This window comes from Cyprinus carpio, chromosome B2 (genome assembly GCF_018340385.1).
Source record: "Cyprinus carpio isolate SPL01 chromosome B2, ASM1834038v1, whole genome shotgun sequence".
NCBI lineage: Eukaryota > Metazoa > Chordata > Actinopteri > Cypriniformes > Cyprinidae > Cyprinus > Cyprinus carpio.
This window is the reverse complement of record NC_056598.1, coordinates 9,006,567-9,029,707: the sequence shown is the minus strand read 5'-3', so window position 1 is coordinate 9,029,707 and position 23,141 is coordinate 9,006,567. Positions and strand designations below refer to the sequence as shown.

At 36.7% G+C, this 23,141-nt stretch overlaps 2 protein-coding genes across 3 annotated transcripts; one reads left to right on the top strand and one right to left on the bottom strand.

Annotated features, from left to right (window-relative positions):
* Positions 1 to 478: 478 nt before the first annotated feature.
* Positions 479 to 8,382, top strand: fam151a (family with sequence similarity 151 member A). The gene is made up of 8 exons (XM_042719251.1): positions 479 to 736; positions 940 to 1,095; positions 1,318 to 1,467; positions 1,554 to 1,714; positions 6,236 to 6,459; positions 6,542 to 6,678; positions 7,374 to 7,508; positions 7,583 to 8,382. The coding sequence occupies exons 1-8, from the start codon at positions 559 to 561 to the stop codon at positions 8,284 to 8,286; spliced, it is 1,845 nt and encodes a 614-aa protein (XP_042575185.1). The 5' UTR covers positions 479 to 558; the 3' UTR covers positions 8,287 to 8,382.
* Positions 8,383 to 8,564: 182 nt separating this feature from the next.
* Positions 8,565 to 22,634, bottom strand: acot11a (acyl-CoA thioesterase 11a). Of its 2 annotated transcripts, XM_042719256.1 has the most exons (16): positions 22,484 to 22,634; positions 21,469 to 21,677; positions 19,702 to 19,771; positions 19,307 to 19,367; positions 18,786 to 18,887; positions 16,766 to 16,913; positions 15,464 to 15,614; positions 14,380 to 14,499; positions 14,133 to 14,271; positions 13,956 to 14,011; positions 13,441 to 13,507; positions 12,993 to 13,076; positions 12,778 to 12,911; positions 11,573 to 11,704; positions 9,415 to 9,541; positions 8,565 to 9,339 (listed from the first exon to the last, which is right to left on the bottom strand). In XM_042719256.1, exons 2-16 carry the CDS (start codon positions 21,650 to 21,652, stop codon positions 9,181 to 9,183), a joined length of 1,734 nt encoding a protein of 577 aa, XP_042575190.1. In that variant the 5' UTR covers positions 21,653 to 21,677; positions 22,484 to 22,634; the 3' UTR covers positions 8,565 to 9,180. The 2 variants fall into 2 exon arrangements, with proteins under 2 accessions (XP_042575190.1, XP_042575189.1); XM_042719255.1 differs by having other exon boundaries at positions 8,565 to 9,541; positions 22,484 to 22,633.
* Positions 22,635 to 23,141: the final 507 nt, after the last annotated feature.

Below are 23,141 nucleotides of genomic sequence, written 5' to 3'. Positions count from 1 at the left end.
AGCTTAGTTAATTTGATAAATGTCTGATAAATATGGAATCTTAATGTGTAAAGTTATTTGCATTTTATTATACACAAAAAGAAATGGTGTAGAGTTTACTTTTTATACAATTTTCACTCAGAAATTGCTAGTACATTTCACAAATAGTTGAAAAAGAAACAGCAAGTAACATTGAGGTAAACATAAAATTTTAAAGTAGAAATGTAGCATTTTCTTTTTAAACATACTCAAATTTATACTTAAAGATTTTTTTTAATGTACAGTACATATGTAATATGTATCATATGTATCATAAAAGCAAGTATTTTTTTCTGTAAGGCCACAGATAGGGAAAATCTCCTTGTCCTCTGTTAAAAATAAGTGTGAGGAGTTTGTTGTTTAATATTTGCATAGAGGTGCAAACAAGATGTCAAGAATACAAAGTGCATCCTATACACCATTTTATGGTCTGTAGATAAAAGGCAGTTTGGACCTTAGAGAAAACAGAGTCATTGTGCAGCTGCACACTGATGCAACAACTCGTTGAGTGAACATTTAGATATCTGATATTGTAAAACAATGGAACAAAAAGATGAAAAGAACTGCAACAGTGAGGAGGAAGGAGAAAGACAAGGACCAAAAACATTTCTGGGGATCTTTACAAGAGAGAAGTTCATCATCTTATGTGTTGTTATCGGACTGATGGCACTTCTTCTCATCATTATCTTAACTTCTGTATTTTTGATCACACAATCAGGTATGGAGACTCTTCGGTGTTTTTGAATGTTACAATAAACTGTATGCCATTAAATATTGCTTGATATAGAGTTCAGAATTTTCCATATGCAACGCCATTGATCATATACATAATTATGAAATTGTATGCATGATGAATGTCAGAGTAAATTTAAATCAATACTGATTTTGTTCAATTTGAATACTGCTTGTGCATGATCTCAGATGCTTCAGTCAACATGGAAATGGAGCCTTTCCCATCTGATGGAGACATGCTTGACTTTCTTCTCCAAATTGGAGAAATTCAGGAGAAAGATGGTCTTTATGCAACATGGTATCACGCAGCCAACAATAAATCTGAGATGAACAAGGCCTTGAACAGTAAGAGTGATCTTTTGTTTTATCTTAACACCTTTGTTCAAGGTTGCACTTTAATCTGTTCAATTACCAGTTGCATAATAAACTTATTCCTGTAATATGCATTATGTTAATGATAAGAGATCACACAATTTATGGTAAGAGCTCTGATAACATATGATAAAATATTACATTTGTTATGTAAGGAAATACCTTAAAAACCTAATTTAACTAAAAACATTACAGGTGATGTCATGATCCTAGAGGCTGATATAAATGTGAAAGGTTATAACACCGCTAATGAAACCAATATTGCCATCATGGCTCATCCACCGGACATATACAGTGACAACACTCTGGAGGAGTGGCTGGATGCTGTACTCAAATCAAAGAAAGGTGAACAACCTGGAACTGTACCTGGAACATCTGCTTTTATATACAGAAGACATAATGAACATTGCTTGGTGTCTATTCTTCTTTAGGGATAAAGCTTGATTTTAAAAGTATCAATGCTGTGGAACTCTCACTGGATCTGTTGAGAGTAAAAAACCAAACGGGGATCAACCGCCCAGTGTGGATAAATGCAGATATTCTTCCTGGCCCTAATGTTCCTGTTTTCTGGCCGGTAATCAATGCTTCAGAGTAAGATCATAGTAAATATCTAATTTTAATAGTAAACATGGATACTCTTCAATTTAGGCAAGTGGCTCTTAATACAATACAATACAAGTTTATTTGTATAGCACATTTTAAAACAACTGGTGTTGACCAAAGTGTTTTACAAAAGCTAAAAGAAAACAGACCGTAAAAACACATAAAATGTGTAAACAGTATAGGAGCAATAAAAGTATGATAAAAAAAAATAAAAAGCCTATGAAATAAGGTAAAATAGAGGGAAAAGCTTGAATCAAAGGATGTTAAATACTGATGAAAATCAAGGGATATTAAATGACATTGAGAAAAGTAAGTCTTCAAGGTGGATGTAAAAATTGACAGGGTCTGATGTAAGCTGGAAGGATATTCCATAACTTGGGACCGATGACCACAAAAGCGCAATCACCCCTGTCTAATTTTAGGAACATATTGTAGATCAGCGTCCCCAGATCTGAGCGATCTTGCTTGTCAGGGTGGATGTAGTAGTTCATATAGGTACTGTGGTGCCTGGTTCCACAAAGTCTTAAAAACAAATAACAAAAGTTTGTCAAGTCTGTATTCGAGCAGTAGCCAATGAAATCAGAACTAGTGTGATTTGTTCACTTTCACACTTCCCTTTAAAGAGCCGAGCTAACTGCAAGCATTTGACATGTCTGAGGGGCACCAATATACACAGAGTTACAGTAGTCTAATCGGGATCATACAAATGCATGCAGGACAGTTTCAAAGTTCTTAACAGACAAAAAGGGCTTAACCTTTGCTAAAAGATGATGATAGACACAAGACCTAACCACAGCACATATCTGCTTCTCAAATTTAAGACTGTTATCAAGCAAAACCCCTAGATTCTGAACACAGGTGGTACTGTATAGTAATAGAGTATCAAGATCAAAGTCATGAATGCTGTGATCATTTGAACCAAACAAGATAATTTCAGTCTTACTCTCATTAAGACTTAAGAAATTACTAGTGAGCCAAAGATTTAGTTTATTTAAGCAGTCTTATATAGGCTTTAAGGCAAGCTTATCGTCACGCTTTATGGGCAGATAAATTTGTGTGTCATCAGCATACAGATGAAAAGATACAACATATCTAGATAAAATAGAACCCAAAGGGAGCATGTAGAGATTGAACAGTACTGGGCCAAGAATAGAGCCCTGAGAAACACCAGAACTTAAATGTATATCAGAGGATGAATGGTGCTTGAGACAGACACATTAACTCATATTAGATAAATATGAGCTGAAACATTATAGCACCATATCCTGAAGGCCCACACATGCTTCTAGACATGATAAGAGAATATTGTGATCGGCCAAGTCAAAGTCAGAGTCAAGGTCTAGCCAGACCAAAGCCATAGATTGCCAGGTATCAGTGGTGAGAATTATATCATTCATGACTCTTAAGAGGGCTGATTCGGTGCTGTGACCGGCTTTAAAACCAGACTGAAATTTCTAATGTATATAGTTATCATTCAAAAAAGACAGATATTGGTTTAGAACAGCTTTTCACAAATGTTTTAAAAAATTTTAGCTGACAGCTTGAAAAACTTGCTTAAGAAAATGTTTGGGAGTCATATCCTGATGGCAACTAGTAGGTTTTATTGCAACAATCTCATTAAGTGAGTCCAAGGTGACAAGCTCAAAGACAGACCATGTAGAGGAGCAGAAGGGGACATCAAATGGCATATAGGCTGACAAAGACATTACAGATTTAATTAGTGAGATCTTATCATTAAAATATCTCACAAAATCCTCATAGAGAGAGTCAGAAGTCTCTTAGTAATAGTGGGATTGAGAACAGAATCAATTATTGAAAATAAGGCATTAGGCCTGTTAATGTTAAAATCAACTCTGAGAGATATTTACGCTTGGCAGCATTAGCAGCTCACTGAAATGCAGAAAGGGAGCCCTTTAGGATTCTATAGGAGACTTGTAAGCCCTTCTATAGATCTGTCTGAGAGAACAAGTAGTCATCTAGCCAAGACTTAGAGTTGTGCTTATGTTTTTTCAACTTAAGAGAAGCAACGATATTAAAATATTACAAACCCGATTCCAAAAAAGTTGGGACACTGTACAAATTGTGAGTAAAAAGGAATGGAACAATTTACAAATCTCATAAACTTATTTTTTAATTCACAATAGAATATAGATAACATATCAAATGTTGAAAGTGAGACGTTTTGAAATGTCATGCCAAATATTGGCTCATTTTGGATTTCATGAGAGCTACACATTCCAAAAAAGTTGGGACAGGTAGCAATAAGAGACCGAAAAAGTTAAATGTACATATAAGGAACAGCTGGAGGACCATTTTGCAACTTATTAGGTCAATTGGCAACATGATTGGGTATAAAAAGAGCCTCTCAGAGTGGCAGTGTCTCTCAGAAGTCAAGATGGGCAGAGGATCACCAATTCCCCCAATGCTGCGGCGAAAAATAGTGGAGCAATATCAGAAAGGAGTTTCTCAGAGAAAAATTGCAAAGAGTTTGAAGTTATCATCATCTACAGTGCATAATATCATCCAAAGATTCAGAGAATCTGGAACAATCTCTGTGCGTAAGGCTCAAGGCCGGAAAACCATATGGGATGCCCGTGATCTTCGGGCCCTTAGACGGATCACATACAGGAATGCTACTGTAATGGAAATCACAAAATGGGCTCAGGAATACTTCCAGAAAACATTGTTGGTGAACACAGTCCAACGTGCCATTCACAGTTGCCGGCTAAAACTCTATAGGTCAAAAAAGAAGCCATATCTAAACATGATCCAGAAGCGCAGGCGTTTTCTCTGGCCAAGGCTCATTTAAAATGGACTATGGCAAAGTGGAAAACTGTTCTGTGGTCAGACAAATCAAAATTTGAAGTTCTTTTTTAAAACTGGGACGCCATGTCACACGGACTAAAGAGGACAAGGACAACCCAAGTTGTTATCAGCGCTCAGTTCAGAAGCCTGCATCTCTGATGGTATGGGTGTTGCATGAGTGCGTGTGGCATGGACAGCTTACACATCTGGAAAGGCACCATCAATGCTGAAAGGTATATCCATGTTTCTAGAACAACATATGCTCCCATCCAGACGTCGTCTCTTTCAGGGAAGACCTTGCATTTTCCAACATGACAATGCCAGACCACATACTGGATCAATTACAACATCATGGCTGCATAGAAGAAGGTTTCGGGTACTGAAATGGCCAGCCTGCAGTTCAGATCTTTCACCCATAGAAAACATTTGGTGCATCATAAAGAGGAAGATGCGACAAAGAAGACCTAAGACAGTTGAGCAACTAGAAGCCTGTATTGGACAAGAATGGGACAACATTCCTATTCCTAAACTTGAGCAACTTGTCTCCTCAGTCCCCAGATGTTTGCAGACTGTTATAAAAAGAAGAGGGGATGCCACACAGTGGTAAACATGGCCTTGTCCCAAATTTTTTGAGATTTGTTGATGCCATGAAATTTAAAATCAACTTATTTTTCCCTTAAAATGATACATTTTCTCAGTTTAAACATTTGATATGTCATCTATGTTGTATTCTGAATCAAATATTGAAATTTGAAACTTCCACATCATTGCATTCTGTTTTTATTCACAATTTGTACAGTGTCCCAACTAATATGGAATCGGGTTTGTAGAACAGTTGTAATTAAAAAAAAGTTTAAATGTTCATCAGCATCCAGATAGCTTAAAGATGAGTCCATGTCCTGATTGGCACGTAGGTCAAAATATAATGCAGTAAAATCCTAACTTGAGCACTTGGTAAAGACACAAGTCAACTGTGGATTGGGTTGATGCTTATGTGTAGTTACAGTAAAAGGTAAAGAGAAAAGTCTGTCCTGGTATATTACCTGCATCATAGACCAAATATTTCCAGTTATGTATTTATATTTTTTGCTCCATCAAAGGTAATTTTACATAAAACAATGCACAGTCTCAGCAAACTCAGAACGCTCACTTAATGTTCTCATATGGTTGACATTTGGTTATTTTTGGGAAACAATAACATTCTAGGAATGTTGTTCTAAGAATCATCTCTTAATTTTCTTTTGTGTTTGTTATATGGTTTTTTTGGTTTAATACTGATAACCTTAATGGAAAAGGTATTTTTTAGATTTTTTTTTAATGTTTTTTTTTTATTATTCCCAGAACCTTTAGGGAACCAAAAATTGTCCGCTGGGGTAGATTAATTATTATTTCCCGAATAAAACCGTTGAGTTAAATGCAAAACAAAAAAACAGTGACTCGCTCATGACTGGCAGTTGTTTCATTCCTGAATGAATTACTGTGATTAAACAAATTGAGGGAATGAATGGTTTAATAAATGGTTTAACTCACTCATATGGACAATCACTTATCTCCACCTACTGGCGTAACTTTGTAACGTGCGAAAATCTTGTCAAAACACGGTCTGGAATGCAATTAATATGTAATACATTGTAATGATATTCTGAACAACATAACTAAATATTGTGATCTGTTGATTGCTTAATGTTGTTCTTTTTTATTGTAATTTTTTGAGCTCATTCAGCTGAAATTTCCTGACGTCACCATCTCTCCAGGATGGAAGGTTCTTTATCTTTCCATATTCCCTAACGTGACATACACACGCAGTATGGTGGAAGAGATGTACACTATTGTAAGACACCTCCCTCAGAAAATCACCTTTCCTGTCCATGCTTTGATGGCCAAGAATGGGTGGCCACACCTGAGCTGGCTGCTCAGCCAGTCTCCAAGGTAACTTAGTTAACTCTGTCATTTCAGTATAAAAAAAAAACTGATTATGTTTATATTATGTTCTGGACTGGTTATGATACAGGTTCAGTTTAACCCTGTGGCAAGGAAAGGAGAACCCCACCGTGAACGACCTTCTCTTCATCAGAGACAACAGCAACCCTCTGCGCATCTATTATGACATCTATGAGCCTGTGCTCTCACAGTTCAAAGAAGCTGCAAGTAAGTGACATCATGGTCTTGCATATTAAACCTCACGTAGTGTATGGGGATGTACAATATATTGGTACAATATTGGTTATCTGCCTTATTAGAGGTTTTTGTTGTTGTTGTTGTTGTTGTTGTGTTTTTTTTTTTTTTTTTTGTGGTTTTGTTTGATATTGGACATGTAATTGTACAACTGCTCAACAAAAGTTTATTTTATGAACCCAAAATGGTTGTTCTTCTTTGCATAAAGGAAGACCAATTCCCATGTAGATTTTGCATTGTCTTTTTCATGCATTGTTTTTCATGCAAATTCACCATACTGATCAGCAGAAAACTGCTTGGTTTTTGAGTGACTTCTGTAATCTTTAGCACAGTGTTAGATAAGGGAGACATACAAAAGGTGCAGGGCAGGGGGGCCTCCAGGACAGGTTTGGGAAGCACTGCTTTAGCAAATTTTTTAAATGTATATAAATTTTTAACACTGTACATTGTATTGTTGTTATGCCCTGAATTAACTTGAAACATTTTAAATGATTGACTTTGTTTTTTAGTGCTTTATTTTTTATTTAAACAGAATAGTATACAGTAGGTTTTTATTTATCGGTTATAGCTCATATTGTTCCTTTTATTTATCGATTTTCAGTTTCGGTCATAATTTCAAATTATCCTTAATTATTTATATCAGTAACACAGGCATCCTCTTTCCTCAGAGCTGAGAAACAGACCAAGAAGATTCTATCCAGGTGGGGACATAATTGACTATTTCAGGCCGGTGAACAATGATGGACTCAACATCCAGTGGGATACAGTGACAGATAAAGATGATTTGCTATATCTACTCAAAGGTGTGATTTTAACAGCTGTGATAATGTGAAAATGCATAGATCTTGATAAATAGAAATGCAACTTTTTTTTGCAGACAGCCAAGGGGGAATGCTGGTGATCCCAGTAATATCTAGTGAAGGGCAACCAAACATTCCCATCATTCAGGGATCCAAGCCTGAACTGCCTCTACAGGACTGCCTGGAGCTGATTCTTGCCTCCAAGAAGTCGTGGGGAATCTACTTAAGGATAAAGTCCCAGAATCAGCTGAGCCTCACACTGGAGCTCCTCCGTCAGGCATATGACAGAGACCTGCTGCACCACCCCACCTGGGTCAACATGGACATAGCACACGGAACTTTCTATATCCAAGACTACGTGACAGGAGAGGAATTCTTGAGAACCATTGATCAAATCTTTCCATATGTGACCTTGGCTCCAGGTTGGCCAAAAGAGGTTCTTGATGAAGGCTACAAACCAGAGTTGGTGGAGGACATGGTGCAGCTCTTCCAGGGGGCTTGGCAAGATGTTTCCCTGCAGCTGCATGCTGAGACCCTGTACAGGACTGTGACTGGATGTAGAAGCCTTCTCCATGCACAATCACGTTTCTCAATGACTCTGGAGCATCGGGCAGAGGACAGAGACCTCAATACTTGGACTGCAAGCTTAATGGCTATCAGAGCACTGAACAGACAGCGGAGCTTCTACAACATGCCTAATATGTACAGAGAACATATAGCGAATCTGCCTGAAAATCAAGATCATACAGCACTGACAAAGACATTGCAAAATGACAGTTAAACTGTGGTTTCAGTAGTTCACTTACAAGTTATTTATGTAAAATGTACATTGTAAACCTGAAAATGTACATAAAAATATTGATTTTTGATAATTGAATTCTTTCATAGATGTTATAATTTTGATTATTAACTAATTATTCTAATTAATTATTCTTTGCAAAATGGCTGTTAGAGCACAAGAACAAAAAAACGGTTCACATGCAGAGATTAGTCAACAAAGATTACTCTGTTTCTAATAGTCATGTATTTCAAAGTTTCAATAATAATTCTTGAGACAGATTCAGTGAGTTAATATATTTTTTTCTGAGCATACATTTTGCTCATACAAAATATTGTAATTTTTTGTGCCAACCAATCTTACAAATCAAGCCAAGTACCTTACAAGCACCTCCTGTGCTCCCAATAATTTTTAAACATGTTGACAAAAATTCAGTCAGCCTGAATTTGACCAGAGTTCCCCCCATTCCCAAATTGTACACAGACACATCACATCTGGAGAGTGCAGACTCTCCAGTTTTTTTAACCAAATGACTTTGCTGTTCTCTCTCTAAATCTTTTTCTTTTTTCTTTCCAAAGCAATAGCAGCAACATTGAAAATTCAACCTCTATGTTAAGCGCAAAACTTTACATGATTGCCATACAGTACAGTCGTGCCGTGTTTCAACTGCTTTGACATAATTATCAGGTTAACTGATAACGTAACGTGTGTAATGTCTCACAACCTCTTGAGTATCCGAACTGAAAACAGTTTATTCCTGGCTTAACCCTAATAGATTTTAAGTGGGAAAAAAATTAAATACTACAAAAATATTAGATATGGCCCCTGGAAAAGCATAAACTGAAATATAAGTTGTACTGTAGCACATCATGATGAGTTCAGCCCAGCAGCTGCCAGTTATAACACAGAAGGGGTGAATGCAGATGTGCTGATTATGTTGTCCAGTAGGTACTGCCTGCATGCACAGAATATTGAGTAGAAACTGGACGAGAGGCCTGCAATGTCAGTGGAGATGTATGGCAGGACTTCTGGACTGGTCTGATTATAGTAGCAAATCTGAGGGCAAAACAGAAAACCTCTAAGACACTTCAGTGTGAAGTACATTGTGACCATCATTTTGTATTTTCCTACCTTAGAGACACTTTTTGAAACCTCATAAATGGTGAACCCAGCGCAGACCACCTCACCCCTGTGGAATTCCTCTGTTGGCGGATGAGAGGGTAGAGCAACTGATCTTAGGGCAATTACATATGGATCCCTAAAAAACAAATATACATTATATGTACATATTAAATATAATTGTGCTGCATTCATGCCATGTTGTAATTATTAGATGACAATCCATGACATTCTACTCGAAGCTGTTCACCTCCTCAGACTCGGAATTATGTGTTTCTGTGCCAAAACTATTAATGCCAAAATGAATCTGTGTAATTTCAGTAATCAGTAAAAAAAAAAAAAAAAAAAAAACATCAAGTAACAGCTGTTATGCAAATGCATTAATAAACTTTGTGGGACATTATACATATTTAACTGTGTGCTAGCTGCTTTAAACTGTATGGTATGTCCTTCGTTTTTCGTCCTTCGATTTTTCTTGCATCTTGTAACAGAAATATTATTATATTTAATATTTTATATATTTAAATAAACACTTAAAGGGGTAATATGATGCAATTTCAAGTTTTGCTTTTTCTTTGGAATGGTACAAGCACTTGGTGTATAAAGAAGGTCTGTAAAGTTGCAAAGACTAAAGTCTCAAACCCAAAGAGATATTCTTTCTAAAAGTTAAGGCTTGTCCATGCCCTACTAAAACACCTCGTTTAAACACGCCTCCACATGTCTACATCACAATGTCGGAAGATTTGCATAATGCCGCCCAAATGTTCATGCAAAGAAAGAAGGCGTAACCGTTGATTCTCGCTCTTGCCACTGGCGCCATGTCGTGGAGACGCTGTTTCGTTTTCGTGAAAGCAAAAATACTTTGTTTGGTCTTCCAAAAGAGGACACAACTAGAAATCAGTGGTTAAGTTGTATTTACAACACTGTTCCAGAACAGTTCAACCCAAATATTCAGATGTGTGCAGTGCATTTTATGGAGGACTGTTTCCTGATCCTGGGAGAAAAGACTACAATGCCGGCTGTTCTGACTCACAGTCTGTAAGTACGTTTACATATGTAAAGTATTTGCCACTGACGATTCAAATGCGAGTTTTAGCAGTGTAGTGCTTGTAGTTTCTCGAATCACAGATGCAGACATGGTTTTATGTTTACGTAGCGCGATGCAACACAACACGTTAAAAAAAAAACACTATATGTGATTAAATTTTAATCTGTAATTTTGTCCACACTGGATGCAATGAATGGCTTATTTGTAATGAGTTTTATTGTTTTTGTCTTGTCTCGCCGGTGTTCTGACCAGGACACACATCACAGTATGGCAAGGGGCATAAAATTTCCTTCACACGCTTGAGGCATTCGGCCAATCACAACACACTGGATAGCTGGCCAATCAGAGGACACCTCGCTTTCCAGACCAATGAGCTTTGAAAAAAAAACGACGCATTTCAGAAAGGCGGGGCATAGAGGAGAAACAATAATGTACAGTATGTGGAAAATAATGTGTTTTTTTTTTTACCTTAAACCACATAAACACATTTCATTACACCAAATACGCGAAATAATGTTCTTTTTAGCAACATCATATGACCCCTTTAATTACATTTTACTGCTAAGGCCACTGCCATTTTAAATGCATTTCCACATGCCATTGCAGTGGTCAGGTGGTCAGACCTTGTAATTACAAGTTTTACAAGAACGTGAACACTTTTTACAAGATGGAACCTCATTAACTGCAGTTTCAACATGTGAACATGCCTTTATAGAAACTCATGGGCACTTAAAAGAATAGATCACCGAAAAATAAACATTTGCTGAAAATCTACTCACACTTAGGCTAGAAAAGATGTATATGAGTTTGTTTCTTTATCAAAACAGATTTGGAGAAATATAGCATTACATCACTTGCTCACCAATAGATTCCTTTCTCTGACAGCACCCATTCACTGCAGAGGATGCACTGGTGAGCAGTGATGTAATGCTAAATTATTCCTTTAAAGGCAACAAATTTATCTTATTTACTTCATACCTGGTCTTATTGTTCACAGTTTATTCGTGCATATTATTTTTAATAAAGAAAAAACTGTCTGTGTAATCTTTTTCTTTCACTTAAGTAAAGTTAGCGAATGTTAGCTTTAAATACCACAACTAGAATTACTATAGTCATCCTCACCCGCTATCACAGGGTGGTCTTCTAGAGGCCAGTAAAATGAAGTCCTGATATTTTCCTCCTTTACTGACCGAAGGAGTAACAACTTGATAGATGAAATCATCCTCATCAACCCTAAGGAGCAGCTTACACAAACTGCACAAAACAATACAAAAAATGTAAAGGTCAATTTGAATTGGTATTTGGATTTGCATTTTTGAATAAAGGATATTTCAAAATTATGTACAGTATGATCATGTAACAGACAAAAGGGTTTACTTGTACATATATGACCAACTTACTAACGTAACACTGGTAATAACAGTGCTCACAATGGCCATATCAGGTATGTGCATGCATAATTCCTTTCCAAAATAAAGAGGAACTGATGAAGATATTTTAATTTTTATTTATAAAAAAGGTTTAATAAATTTCCAGTATTTGGTTTTGGTGTGTTTTTTTGTTTGTTTTAGAACTCAGGTTTGAGTCTTAGTGACCTGATAATTTAAATAAACTAAACAATTTAAAAAATAATTTGGTTTTGTACAACCGTATTTGACAACTGAGAATATTACAGTCTGAACTAGTTATAACTTTGTATACAATCTGATGTCCTTTCTTTAAAAAAAAAAAATATTGTCTAGAGACTTCATAGCTGACTTGCATAGTGCCAAACAACGTAATATTTCTTGAGAGTTAGTCGAATCTATAGCCACAAGGGCACCCAAAACTCGTTACAATCACAATTTCTTCTCTATCGAACTCAAATTTATCGATGTTATCCGTTGTTATCTGACATGATCTTGTTCATTTCTGATCCCAACTTTCAACTTTGTTTTTTGACTAAATTCTCTGCAAATGTTCCATACCTTCTTTTGTTTCAGTCAGCAATGTTATGTTGTCAGTTTATCAGTCTTCAACCTACCCATATGTTATCCTCCCCTAGCCTTTTGGAATATGGCTTTAGCATAGAGATTGAACAAGTATGGTGATGCAGGCCTGTCATAAACCAAAGACCAACTTATGTTTCCGTAATTCATTTGAACCATTATTTCTACTTTAAAAGTTGCTTATGTTTTTGTACTAAACAGTTTTTAAATAAAAAAGCATTACATTTATTAATTTTGAGCGAATAAGCTTGCCATTTATCTCTGGCCTCCCCTATTCCATTTGTAATTAAAAGAGTCTGTACAGTAGCTAATAATACTGTGGTATGTATAGTGTCTCACGTATAGTGTTGGTCCCATTCATGTCTGCGACTGAGATCTGAGAGGAGGATGAAGGCTCTTTGTGCTGGGATTTCCATCTCAAACTCCACCCTGAAACACAAACTCTGACTCTCCTCCACTGTATACAGGCTCACCTGCCCAGTGCAAGACAAGGTATCTAATGTTAAAGTGTGAAATCTATAATGTGCAACTGAAATATGAAGAATAGTGCTTACCTTGTTCTTCTTTGAGCTGAGGTCCCAGTTGTTTTTGGCTGCAAGCATCTTCAAGGCAGACACATTATTGTAGCTCAGATAAACCTGAAAGTGAGAATAGCCTTACAAAAAAACTGTGCTTTTCCACTCTTTTGCACATTATAAGTGATTCTGCTCAAAGGAGATGTGAGTGAAACACACTGTAAACTCTATGAGTAAATTATATTAATAGTAAATATCTGATTACTACTGAAATAGTACTAATAGTGGCAGTGTACAACCATTTCTTAATGCCAGTCACATTTACATAATTCTGCATATCTTGTCTGTTTTTTATCTTTATTTTAGGATGTCTATCCTGATATATTATTTTTTTTATACATAAGCCCTATTCGTGCCACAAGTGTGGACCTTGTAATGGTAAACAGACCTTTGGATAACATGTATTTTCTGAAGAAGGGAAAGTTACCTGGTTACTGGTGTCCCACGGGACAGACAGTGGCACCTCGGTCTGCTTGCATGAGATAATGTACTTCCTGAGTAGAAACAAAGGCCAGATGAGCAAATGATGTTTTTGAGAGAAATTGAACAACAGGCAATAGAGCTAAATGATGCTCAGGAAAATATATATTACTTTATATCATTTCAATATTAATTTAATTATTCCATTAAATAATTTATTTGTTTTTAATTAGATTTTAGATTTTTAAATAGATTTGGGAAGTTTAATATTATTTTCTAATTTTTTTATAGAAATAATGTTTCTAGCATATCAAAATAAATACTTCAAAACTAAGCCTACTAAGAGAAAATATATATATTTATCTATAATGTTGATTTACTTTTTTTAGCAGTGACACACATTTACAGCGCCATCTGTGGGTGAGCTGAAGGCTTTGCAGTCTAGCTAACTCTTCTCACATGGTTTTGTGAGGTTGTAAGCTGAAGCTTTTGTTATGAATGGACCAGCACCAGTTCTGCTACCTATCAAGACGAATCTTCTTCCTGGCAAGGGCCTCCTGATATCTCCTCTGTCCCTCCTGTCAGAGAATTCAGAATACTATTCAAAATTCAGATTTTACAATATCCAATTTACTTTAACAATCACGTGAGTGTTGGCACGAATGTTTGCACAACGAACACCAAATCTGGACTTTTCACCTGAGGTTCAGGTTTTATGGGGGGCAGTGGACGTGGCCTTCCTTTCTCATCCAGCACCTCAAATGTCATGAAGGCACTATTAATATGCCTCAGAGGTTCATCTCCGTGATAGGCTTCTGCACAGACACCAACCTCCATACTAAAAAAACAGAGATACTGCCAATGAGCTGTATGACATCATCACTGTGTAGTCATTAAAATCTAAATACATCTCTTAAATACTGATAGATAGATTACATAAGCCCACCTGTTCTTGAATGTGTTATTGACAATGGCCTTTAGAACCAAACGATCTCCAACCTGGGAAGGGCCTCTAAAGTGAAACATGTCTATAGCCCTCAGAGTTGGATGAGCATTGCATAAACGACTAAAAAATGAAGAAAAAAAAGAGAGAAAGCCAATATATGTCTTTAGTTTTTATTAGACCATTACAAGACACAATATGTTTTTTCGTCCTGTGCTGACATTCTTCCTTATGTAAACATGAAGATATTGTTGGATTTAATTTGCTACTTGTCTAGTTAGTTTCAGGCTGTATAGAGATACTTTCTTATTTTAGATACAACAAAATGATACAAGAATTATGCCTGTTTGTAAAAAACAAATCTATAACTAGTCCATAATCCATAACAGTGCTTCCTCCAGTTAAAAAGTCCATCGCCTGTTGTTCTCTCAAATCAAATTCCACCGACATATTTGATTAAAAGTATTCTGGACTGGTTTTAAATGGTGTTTGATCTGTGATCTCTTTTGATTCAGACAGGACAATTTTTTTTCACTGTGGAATGTAATATTTTTGGATAAAGGACTCCAAACATGCAGATTTTTTGCTTCACAAGACATTAATTGTTGGACTGGAGTTGTGTGGATTACTTGTGGATTAATGTGATATTTTTATCAGCTATTTGAATTCTCATTCTGACAGCAAATGATGTAATGCTAAATTTCTCCAAATCTTTTCAGATGAAGAAACAAACTCGTCTACATCGGTTGGCCTGAGTATGAGTAAATTTTAATTTTTTGGGTGATCCATTCCTTTAATTGTGTATATCTTAGGAGTACATAGCATATAGATAGACCTCAAAACTAACACAGATTAACTAAATGGCGCAAAATCTATGATTTCACAGTGTTTTTAAGAAAGCTTAAGTTTATATTATTTGCTTTAAGTAAACCTTTCTATATATACTGTCATTACAGAAGTCTCTTTTGCAGCTTGTTTGTATCAACATTACAAACCTTGAACCCTGATCTATTGCAGGCTAAGGGTTAAGAAAGGTAAATATTAACTGCTGTATAAAAATGCACTTTGAAAGTGTGCAGACACACACCTGGCTGCAATGGTAGCGACATTTTCCATCCAGGCCATAATCTGGCCTCCGAATGTGTTGACCTGGTGATTGGCATGAGGAGGAAGTACCAGCTCGACACTTTCCACCCTTGTTCTTTCTGTCGACAAAGCCTCATCTTCATCATGGCTCTCTGCCTCACAAACAATAAAACACCTCCTCAAGATGCTAAACAGATGCTTGGAGAAAACTAAATGATTGTCTAGAAAAGGTGCAATAGCTTAGAGTCATAGTTCACTCTAAAAATGGAAATTCGGTTACTATTTACTCAACTTTATGTTGTTCAAAACCTGTACAATTTTGTTCTTCTGAATGACTTTCTTCTCTATGACTCTCTTCATTCAAAAAAAGTGGGGATTCTACAGTAAATATTTACTGTGTTCCACAGAAAGTTATTCAGGTTTAGAAATATGTGATGGTGAGTAAACAATGACATATTTTACATTTTTGGGTGAACTATCCCTTTAGGGCTAAGTTACTTGCTCTGTCTGAGATATCATCACGTGCATATGCATTCAGTCTGTGAGCCTTAATGTAATGTTTGCACAAAGCCTTTTGTTGTCTTTCCCAAAGTTTTTACCAAAAAAGAAGTGCCTCCACCAGGGCCGGATTTACCTCTTTTTGTGACATAGGCAAAAAAAATTTTGGGCCCCCTCTCCCTATTAATATAATAGGACTAATATTACCACCCAAGCAAACAAAAATATTTCTTAATCCGTGGAAACGTTATAGTGTTTCCTACTGCAATAAGCGCTTGCGTTCAGTCAATAAAAATCATATGTAGCTCTTAATTTTTTTGAGAACTCAGAAAGACCATTCCATTAATAATTTTAACAGCCAGGAATCACAACCACACATCAAGACATTGTTCAGATGATTTGTTTCAAGACATTTGACATGTTTCCGTCCTGAAATGTGAACTATTTATTACGTACCTCATCCCAAACCTTCCATCGCAAATTCCAAAACTTCATTTTAGAGCTAATAACATAGGCTTTAATGCAGTCTAATGCAGTTATTAGAGAGAGAGAGGAGAGAGAGATGAATGCGCGTGTGAATACGTGATTTCCGTAAAAAAAAAGGTGAAAGACATGGAAATAGTTTGTTATATTTATTTGCTCAATGTCCTCTGAGGTTTTGGTTCTTTTATTGTTGTAGATAGCCCATAGTTTAACAAAATATTATATATCTCTTCATTGTGTTTGGGCCCCTCACCCCCGGACGAGTAAGCATAGGCACGTGCCTGTAAATCCGGCCCTGGCCTCCACCACTTAAGACACCTACCCTCACTGATACTTCTCTGGAGGGTCTTGTTGTTGAGTAAGTCCTGCATGATGTTGTGGTGAATGAGTCTCATCCTCCTCCTCTCAGCTGCTAAACTGTGCTCCACCTGTTCTTGGTGTGTGCAGGGCACAACCTGCTTCAGCTGCACCTGCAGTTACAGTCCCAACAGATTTCTTATCTACACATTGCCTGAATTATTGATAACTGGTTAAAAATGAGTGCAGAGTGAAGGTGCATTTACAGTCGTGGCCAAAAGTTTTGAGAATTACATAAATATTGGAAATTTTAAAAGTTGAAGCTTAAGTTTTTATAATAGCAATTTGCATATACTCCAGAATGTTATGAAGTGTGATCAGATGAATTGCATAGTCCTTCTTTGCCATGAAAATTAACTTAATCCCAAAAAAACCTTTCCACTGCATTTCATTGCTGTCATTAAAGGACCTTCTGAGATCATTTCAGTAATCATCTTGTTAACTCAGGTGAGAATGTTGACGAGCACAAGGCTGGAGATCATTATGTCAGGCTGATTGGGTTAGAATGGCAGACTTGACATGTTAAAAGGAGGGTGATGCTTGAAATCATTGTTCTTCCATTGTTAATCATGGTGACCTGCAAAGAAACGCGTGCAGCCATCATTGCGTTGCATAAAAATGGCTTCACAGGCAAGGATATTGTGGCTACTAAGATTGCACCTAAATCAACAATTTATAGGTTCATCAAGAACTTCAAGGAAAGAGGTTCAATTCTTGTAAAGAAGGCTTCAGGGCGTCCAAGAAAGTCCAGCAAGCGCCAGGATCGTCTCCTAAAGAGGATTCAGCTGCGGGATCGGAGTGCCACCAGTGCAGAGCTTGCTCAGGAATGGCAGCAGGCAGGTGTGAGCGCATCTGCACGCACAGTGAGGCGAAGACTTTCGGAAGATGGCCTGGTGTCAAGAAGGACAGCAAAGAAGCCACTTCTCTCCAAAAAAAACATCAGGGACAGATTGATCTTCTGCAGAAAGTATAGTGAATGGACTGCTGAGGACTGGGGCAAAGTCATATTCTCCGATGAAGCCCCTTTCCGATTGTTTGGGGCATCTGGAAAAAGGCTTGTCCGGAGAAGAAAAGGTGAGCGCTACCATCAGTTCTGTGTCATGCCAACAGTAAAGCATCCTGACATCATTCATGTGTGGGGTTGCTTCTCATCCAAGGGAGTGGGCTCACTCACAATTCTGCCCAAAAACACAGCCATGAATAAAGAATGGTACCAAAACACCCTCCAACAGCAACTTCTTCCAACAACCCAACAACAGTTTGGTGAAGAACAATGCATTTTCCAGCACGATGGAGCACTGTGTCATAAGGCAAAAGTGATAACTAAGTGGCTCAGGGACCAGAATGTTGAAATTTTGGGTCCATGGCCTGGAAACTCCCCAGATCTTAATCCCATTGAGAACTTGTGGTCAATCCTCAAGAGGCGGGTGGACAAACAAAAACCCACTAATTCTGACAAACTCCAAGAAGTTATTATGAAAGAATGGGTTGCTATCAGTCAGGATTTGGCCCAGAAGTTGATTGAGAGCATGCCCAGTCGAATTGCAGAGGTCCTGAAAAAGAAGGGCCAACACTGCAAATACTGACTCTTTGCATAAATGTCATGTAATTGTCGATAAAAGCCTTTGAAACGTATGAAGTGCTTGTAATTATATTTTAGTACATCACAGAAACAACTGAAACAAAGATCTAAAAGCAGTTTAGCAGCAAACTTTTTGAAAACTAATATTTATGTAATTCTCAAAACTTTTGGCCACGACTGTAGATGCTGTGCAGAAAGCAACTGTATCTGCCTGGTTTATTTGCATGCCTTTTGCATTGTTTCCTTATTTGCAGTGTTTCCTTATTTCCACAGCTATGACAAAAAGGTCAAAACAGTATGTAAAACGTGTTTTTCCCCATTAACTAAGATATAAGTGCATATTTATAGCATATTTATAAACATTATTATTATAAGCATTCCTATGGCATTGTTTTCCTCATACCTTGTTTGCATCTGTGCGTTTGGCAACAAATGTGGCAAAAGCCTGACACACTCTCCAATGACGGCCACTGTACAGGTCCTCACAGCTCACCTCTATCCCCACCTCACACACAAACAACAATACATACATGAATAATTGCCATTCTACATATTTTATTTCTTCAAATAAATGTGAAGTGAATTCAGAATGCTTCTCTATCATCAACAGTACTCTAACACAGTACTCCAATAATTCTAATGCAGTACTTAGTACTCTTAATAGGAGGCAGGAAAAAGATCTCCAGTTAACATAAAGTAAATATTCTGCAGATATGTTAAGGATTCACTTCAATCTAAGTCCATTTGTTTTACTTTGGAAACCATGTTGAATTGTCATATTTACGGGTCCTTGGCATAAAAAGGTCTGAAAACCTCAGTGTTACATAACAGTAGATACCACTCCAAAAATATGTTGTTGTAGAGTAACCTTTGGTAAAATAAAATGAGACTATTTCATAATACAATGTAAAGTGTGGCTATTACCTCCATGCTTGAGTTGAAGGCCCTGTTGACTTTGGCCTTAATGTTGACCACTTGTCCAACACTGAAAAATATATATGTATTTCGAATGTAAGTGATAATGACAGTAGCTTATGATATATGATATATGATATATGACTGTTTTCCATTGGGCTTATATTACTGATACTCTCCTCTCTAATCAAAGTTACATTTGATTGGTGCTGTGTTATTTTAAAAGTCTGACAGACTGGAGTAATTAACAGTCTTCTGTATAATAGTAGTTTAATAGAACAATTAACCAGACAGAACTGCCAGTACTCCCTAAGGGCAAAATGACATTCTGGTTAGGATGTTTTTCAAAAGACACTGAGATGTGGCTCTAATTATCTAAAATATAAGTGATATATCTTCTGTACCCAATGGTGTGCTCAAAGTAGATGTCATCAAGAGAAGCTGTCACACAGGGGCATCCAGCATGTCTCTCAGCTGGAATGGAAGCAGATCAAAAAAGACATCTCACAATATTTTTAAAAGATTTGCCTGTTTATGACTGACAGGTAATGTGCAAGGAATACAGTATTTGCCCCCTTCTTGATTTCTTCTGTTTAGGTGTAGGCCATAGGTAGGTCATTCTAAATTGTTTCAGAAATGAAAACAAAACCTAACATAAAACAAAGGCAACCTGAGAAACACAAAATACAATTTTCTTTCAATTATAATGTTATTTAATGAAGCACAGTCGACCCTATTTAAGGAAGGCAGTGTCGTGGCTTTAGAGAGGAGAATGCAAACAGAATGATCCCTGTCACTTGTGCAATATATTGTTGATGCCTAGCAAGAACCCAATTTTGGGTATTGCCATTTTGAAAGTTGTTTCTATTTTTTGTATTGGCTCTCGTGTTTTTTGTTTGTTTAGGAAGTTTGGTTATTTGTGTTATGTATCCATATTACTTTTGCTCTGCCTTTGGACTTATTTGAGAAAATGAAAGTCTCATCATCAATAAGATCAATCCTCCATGTCTCATAATGTGCCATATCATGACACCCTCATGACACCTGAATACAGCCTACAACACAGCCCTGTTCAGTTAATACACTTTTCAAGAGAACTTTTTCAACAGCGTGAAGTTGGCTAAAAGGCCTTACCCAGTAACACACTATGCCATTTGTGAAAGAAATTCAAGAAATGATGAGGAAGAATGTGAGTGAAATATGTTACCCTGTGACCGGTTACTTAGTTCAAGGCTCTTGGACTCCTAAGAACCTAAGCAAGAGCCATTATCTTCAGATGAAAAAAAAAAAATTTGTCACAGTAGCAAACCTTCCCAGAAGTGGCTAACCTTCCAATATTCCTCCAAGACCACCACAAACACTCATCTTGGAAGTCACAATAGACTCAAGGACAGCACTGAAGGAACTCCACGCCTTTCTTGCATCAGTAAAGGTCACTGTTCATGACTCCACCATCCGAAAGAAACAGGTCACTGCTCACCCAGAGAGCATTAAAACTCATCTGAATTTTGCCAAGACACACCTTGGTGATCCTCAGATTTTTTGGGAGAATATTTTCTGGGCTAATGAGCTGAAAGCAGAATGAGCAAGCATAGGAGTGGCCATCCAATTACCTCTGTCTAATAACCAAGACTGACAAGAATGTGACCGTAAGATATGCTAAGGCCGAAGTGATATCTTTGAGCGACATGAGCACCCGAATGAACGAGTACAATAATATATTAAAGAATAAGTAGAATAATCAAATGTCAGAATAATAAGAAGAAGAAATGGTCAATCGACCAATTCGTATGACAATCTAAATTTGAGGTCATAATAAAATTAGATATGAAAATGAAGTCAGATTAGAATTGAGCTTAACTAGAATAACTTTTGCGTGCTGAAAAGACCGAACATGCAAGATATCTTCAGCCACCACTGGATACCTTTTATGGGCCAAGTGCGTGGACCCTACACCCCCAAACCCACTCCCTGGACACACACCCCAGAATGCGAATTTAACCTAGGGGAAAAAAATTACAAACTGTATGTGTTTACTTTGGTTGCCGTTGTTCTATGTTGCAATTTGTATGAGGATCTAAAACAATTAACATGAAATATACATAAAAACAGAACAAAGCCTTTACAGTGCAGGTTAAAAGTGCTTTGTGTCATTCATTTTGCAAACTCACCAGACAGACATGCTGTGCAGTCCATCCATTTGAGCAGCTGTCCGATGCTCAGCTCTCCGCAGTGGTTGGCATGGCAGGGCACCACTATCTGGCTCATCTTCACCTCCGAAGGGTTGCGATGCTGTCCTTCATCCTCCAGCTGAAGGTTGTGCAGATTCTCCTTATGATGGGATTCTGATGCCATACTGATATGCTGAAGATCGCAGCAGCTGACAGCAAATAATATTCAATGCTAATATTAGAGTTTTGCTTTGAATACAGCAGTCCAATAAAGGACAATTTAGCCAGACTTAAAATGTGTGAAGGTCATTGTATCAGATAACTAGAAACTGAACAAATAATTTTCATCTTTATTTTGAGATTAAATCTCAAATTCTTATATTTTTTAAAAGTGTTATGTATTCACAGTGGAGGCTTAAAAATATTTTTTGCATCCAAAATTCTCATTAATATGAAAAAAACAATGAACAAATAAAATGCACTTTTACATCATCTAAAACACTAACTAGACCTAGGGCCACTTTTTAAAATATATATATTTTTTTATTTTATTATCTATATTATTATTATTATTATTATTATTATTATTATTATTATTTACATTTGAAATGCATTTGACGGCAAACTAAACATCACGAGGTATGATTGTGAATTTTACCACATGTAATGGCACCATCACAACGTCGTACTTTCAATCTGGTAACCACTTATTACTGTTGAATATTGCGCAACCCTCAGTAACCTCTGTGACACTCCTTAAAGTTAATACCCTTCATTTTAATGACAAAATCTTCAATACATTCCTATGCCAATAAGATTTGTCTACAAATTAATTTCAACATAATAATTGATGTTATGTGCACTTGCCTTTGCTGTGCAGCGCGTTTACAATGAAGTGAATAGATGTGCAATTGTGTGTATGCGTGTAGACGTGCAGAATGAGCATGCAGAACAGCATCGAAAACAAGTTTAAACGGCTTGATGTTTAGATATAAAGTATCATTCACGCCCTTACCGCGATCTGCCTAGACAGTCTGGTTAGATTCAGCACAGCAACCTTTCTCGCAGGACTATAACTTCAGTGACAGACTCAAGCGTTCACGGAAGTTCTTCGCTCAAGGGAAGTCAGCTAAAATACCTCTTCAGTCGCGCGCATATAGTGTTCACTAACAAATAGCCTAACTAAGACCCCGCCCCGTGTCTCATCTAGCTTTACATGTTCTGTAAAGTTCACAACACTCTTCTTAAGGTACTTATTTTAGGATCCTTCTAACATTAAAAACAATAACATACAAACATAACAATCGTGTTTGCAAACAGCTCGGGATGTTTTAACACCTGCCGTTTAGCGCTTGATTTACTGTCCGAGAGGTGGCGCAACAAGTCTTAAAAAGCACAGAACAGGTCTTCAAATAGAGTCAAGAGTTAACAAAGTTTTGTTAGCATAATTTGTCACGTTTACAATAGAATCAGAACAGTAGTAAAGATATATTTATTTTTTATAATATAATATAATATATATATATATATATATATATATATATATATATATATAATATATATATATATATATATATATATATATATATATATATAATAAACAAACATAACAAACAACCCGTGTTCCTATAAAATAAAAATAAAATAAATAGATTGTGTTTATTATTATTATT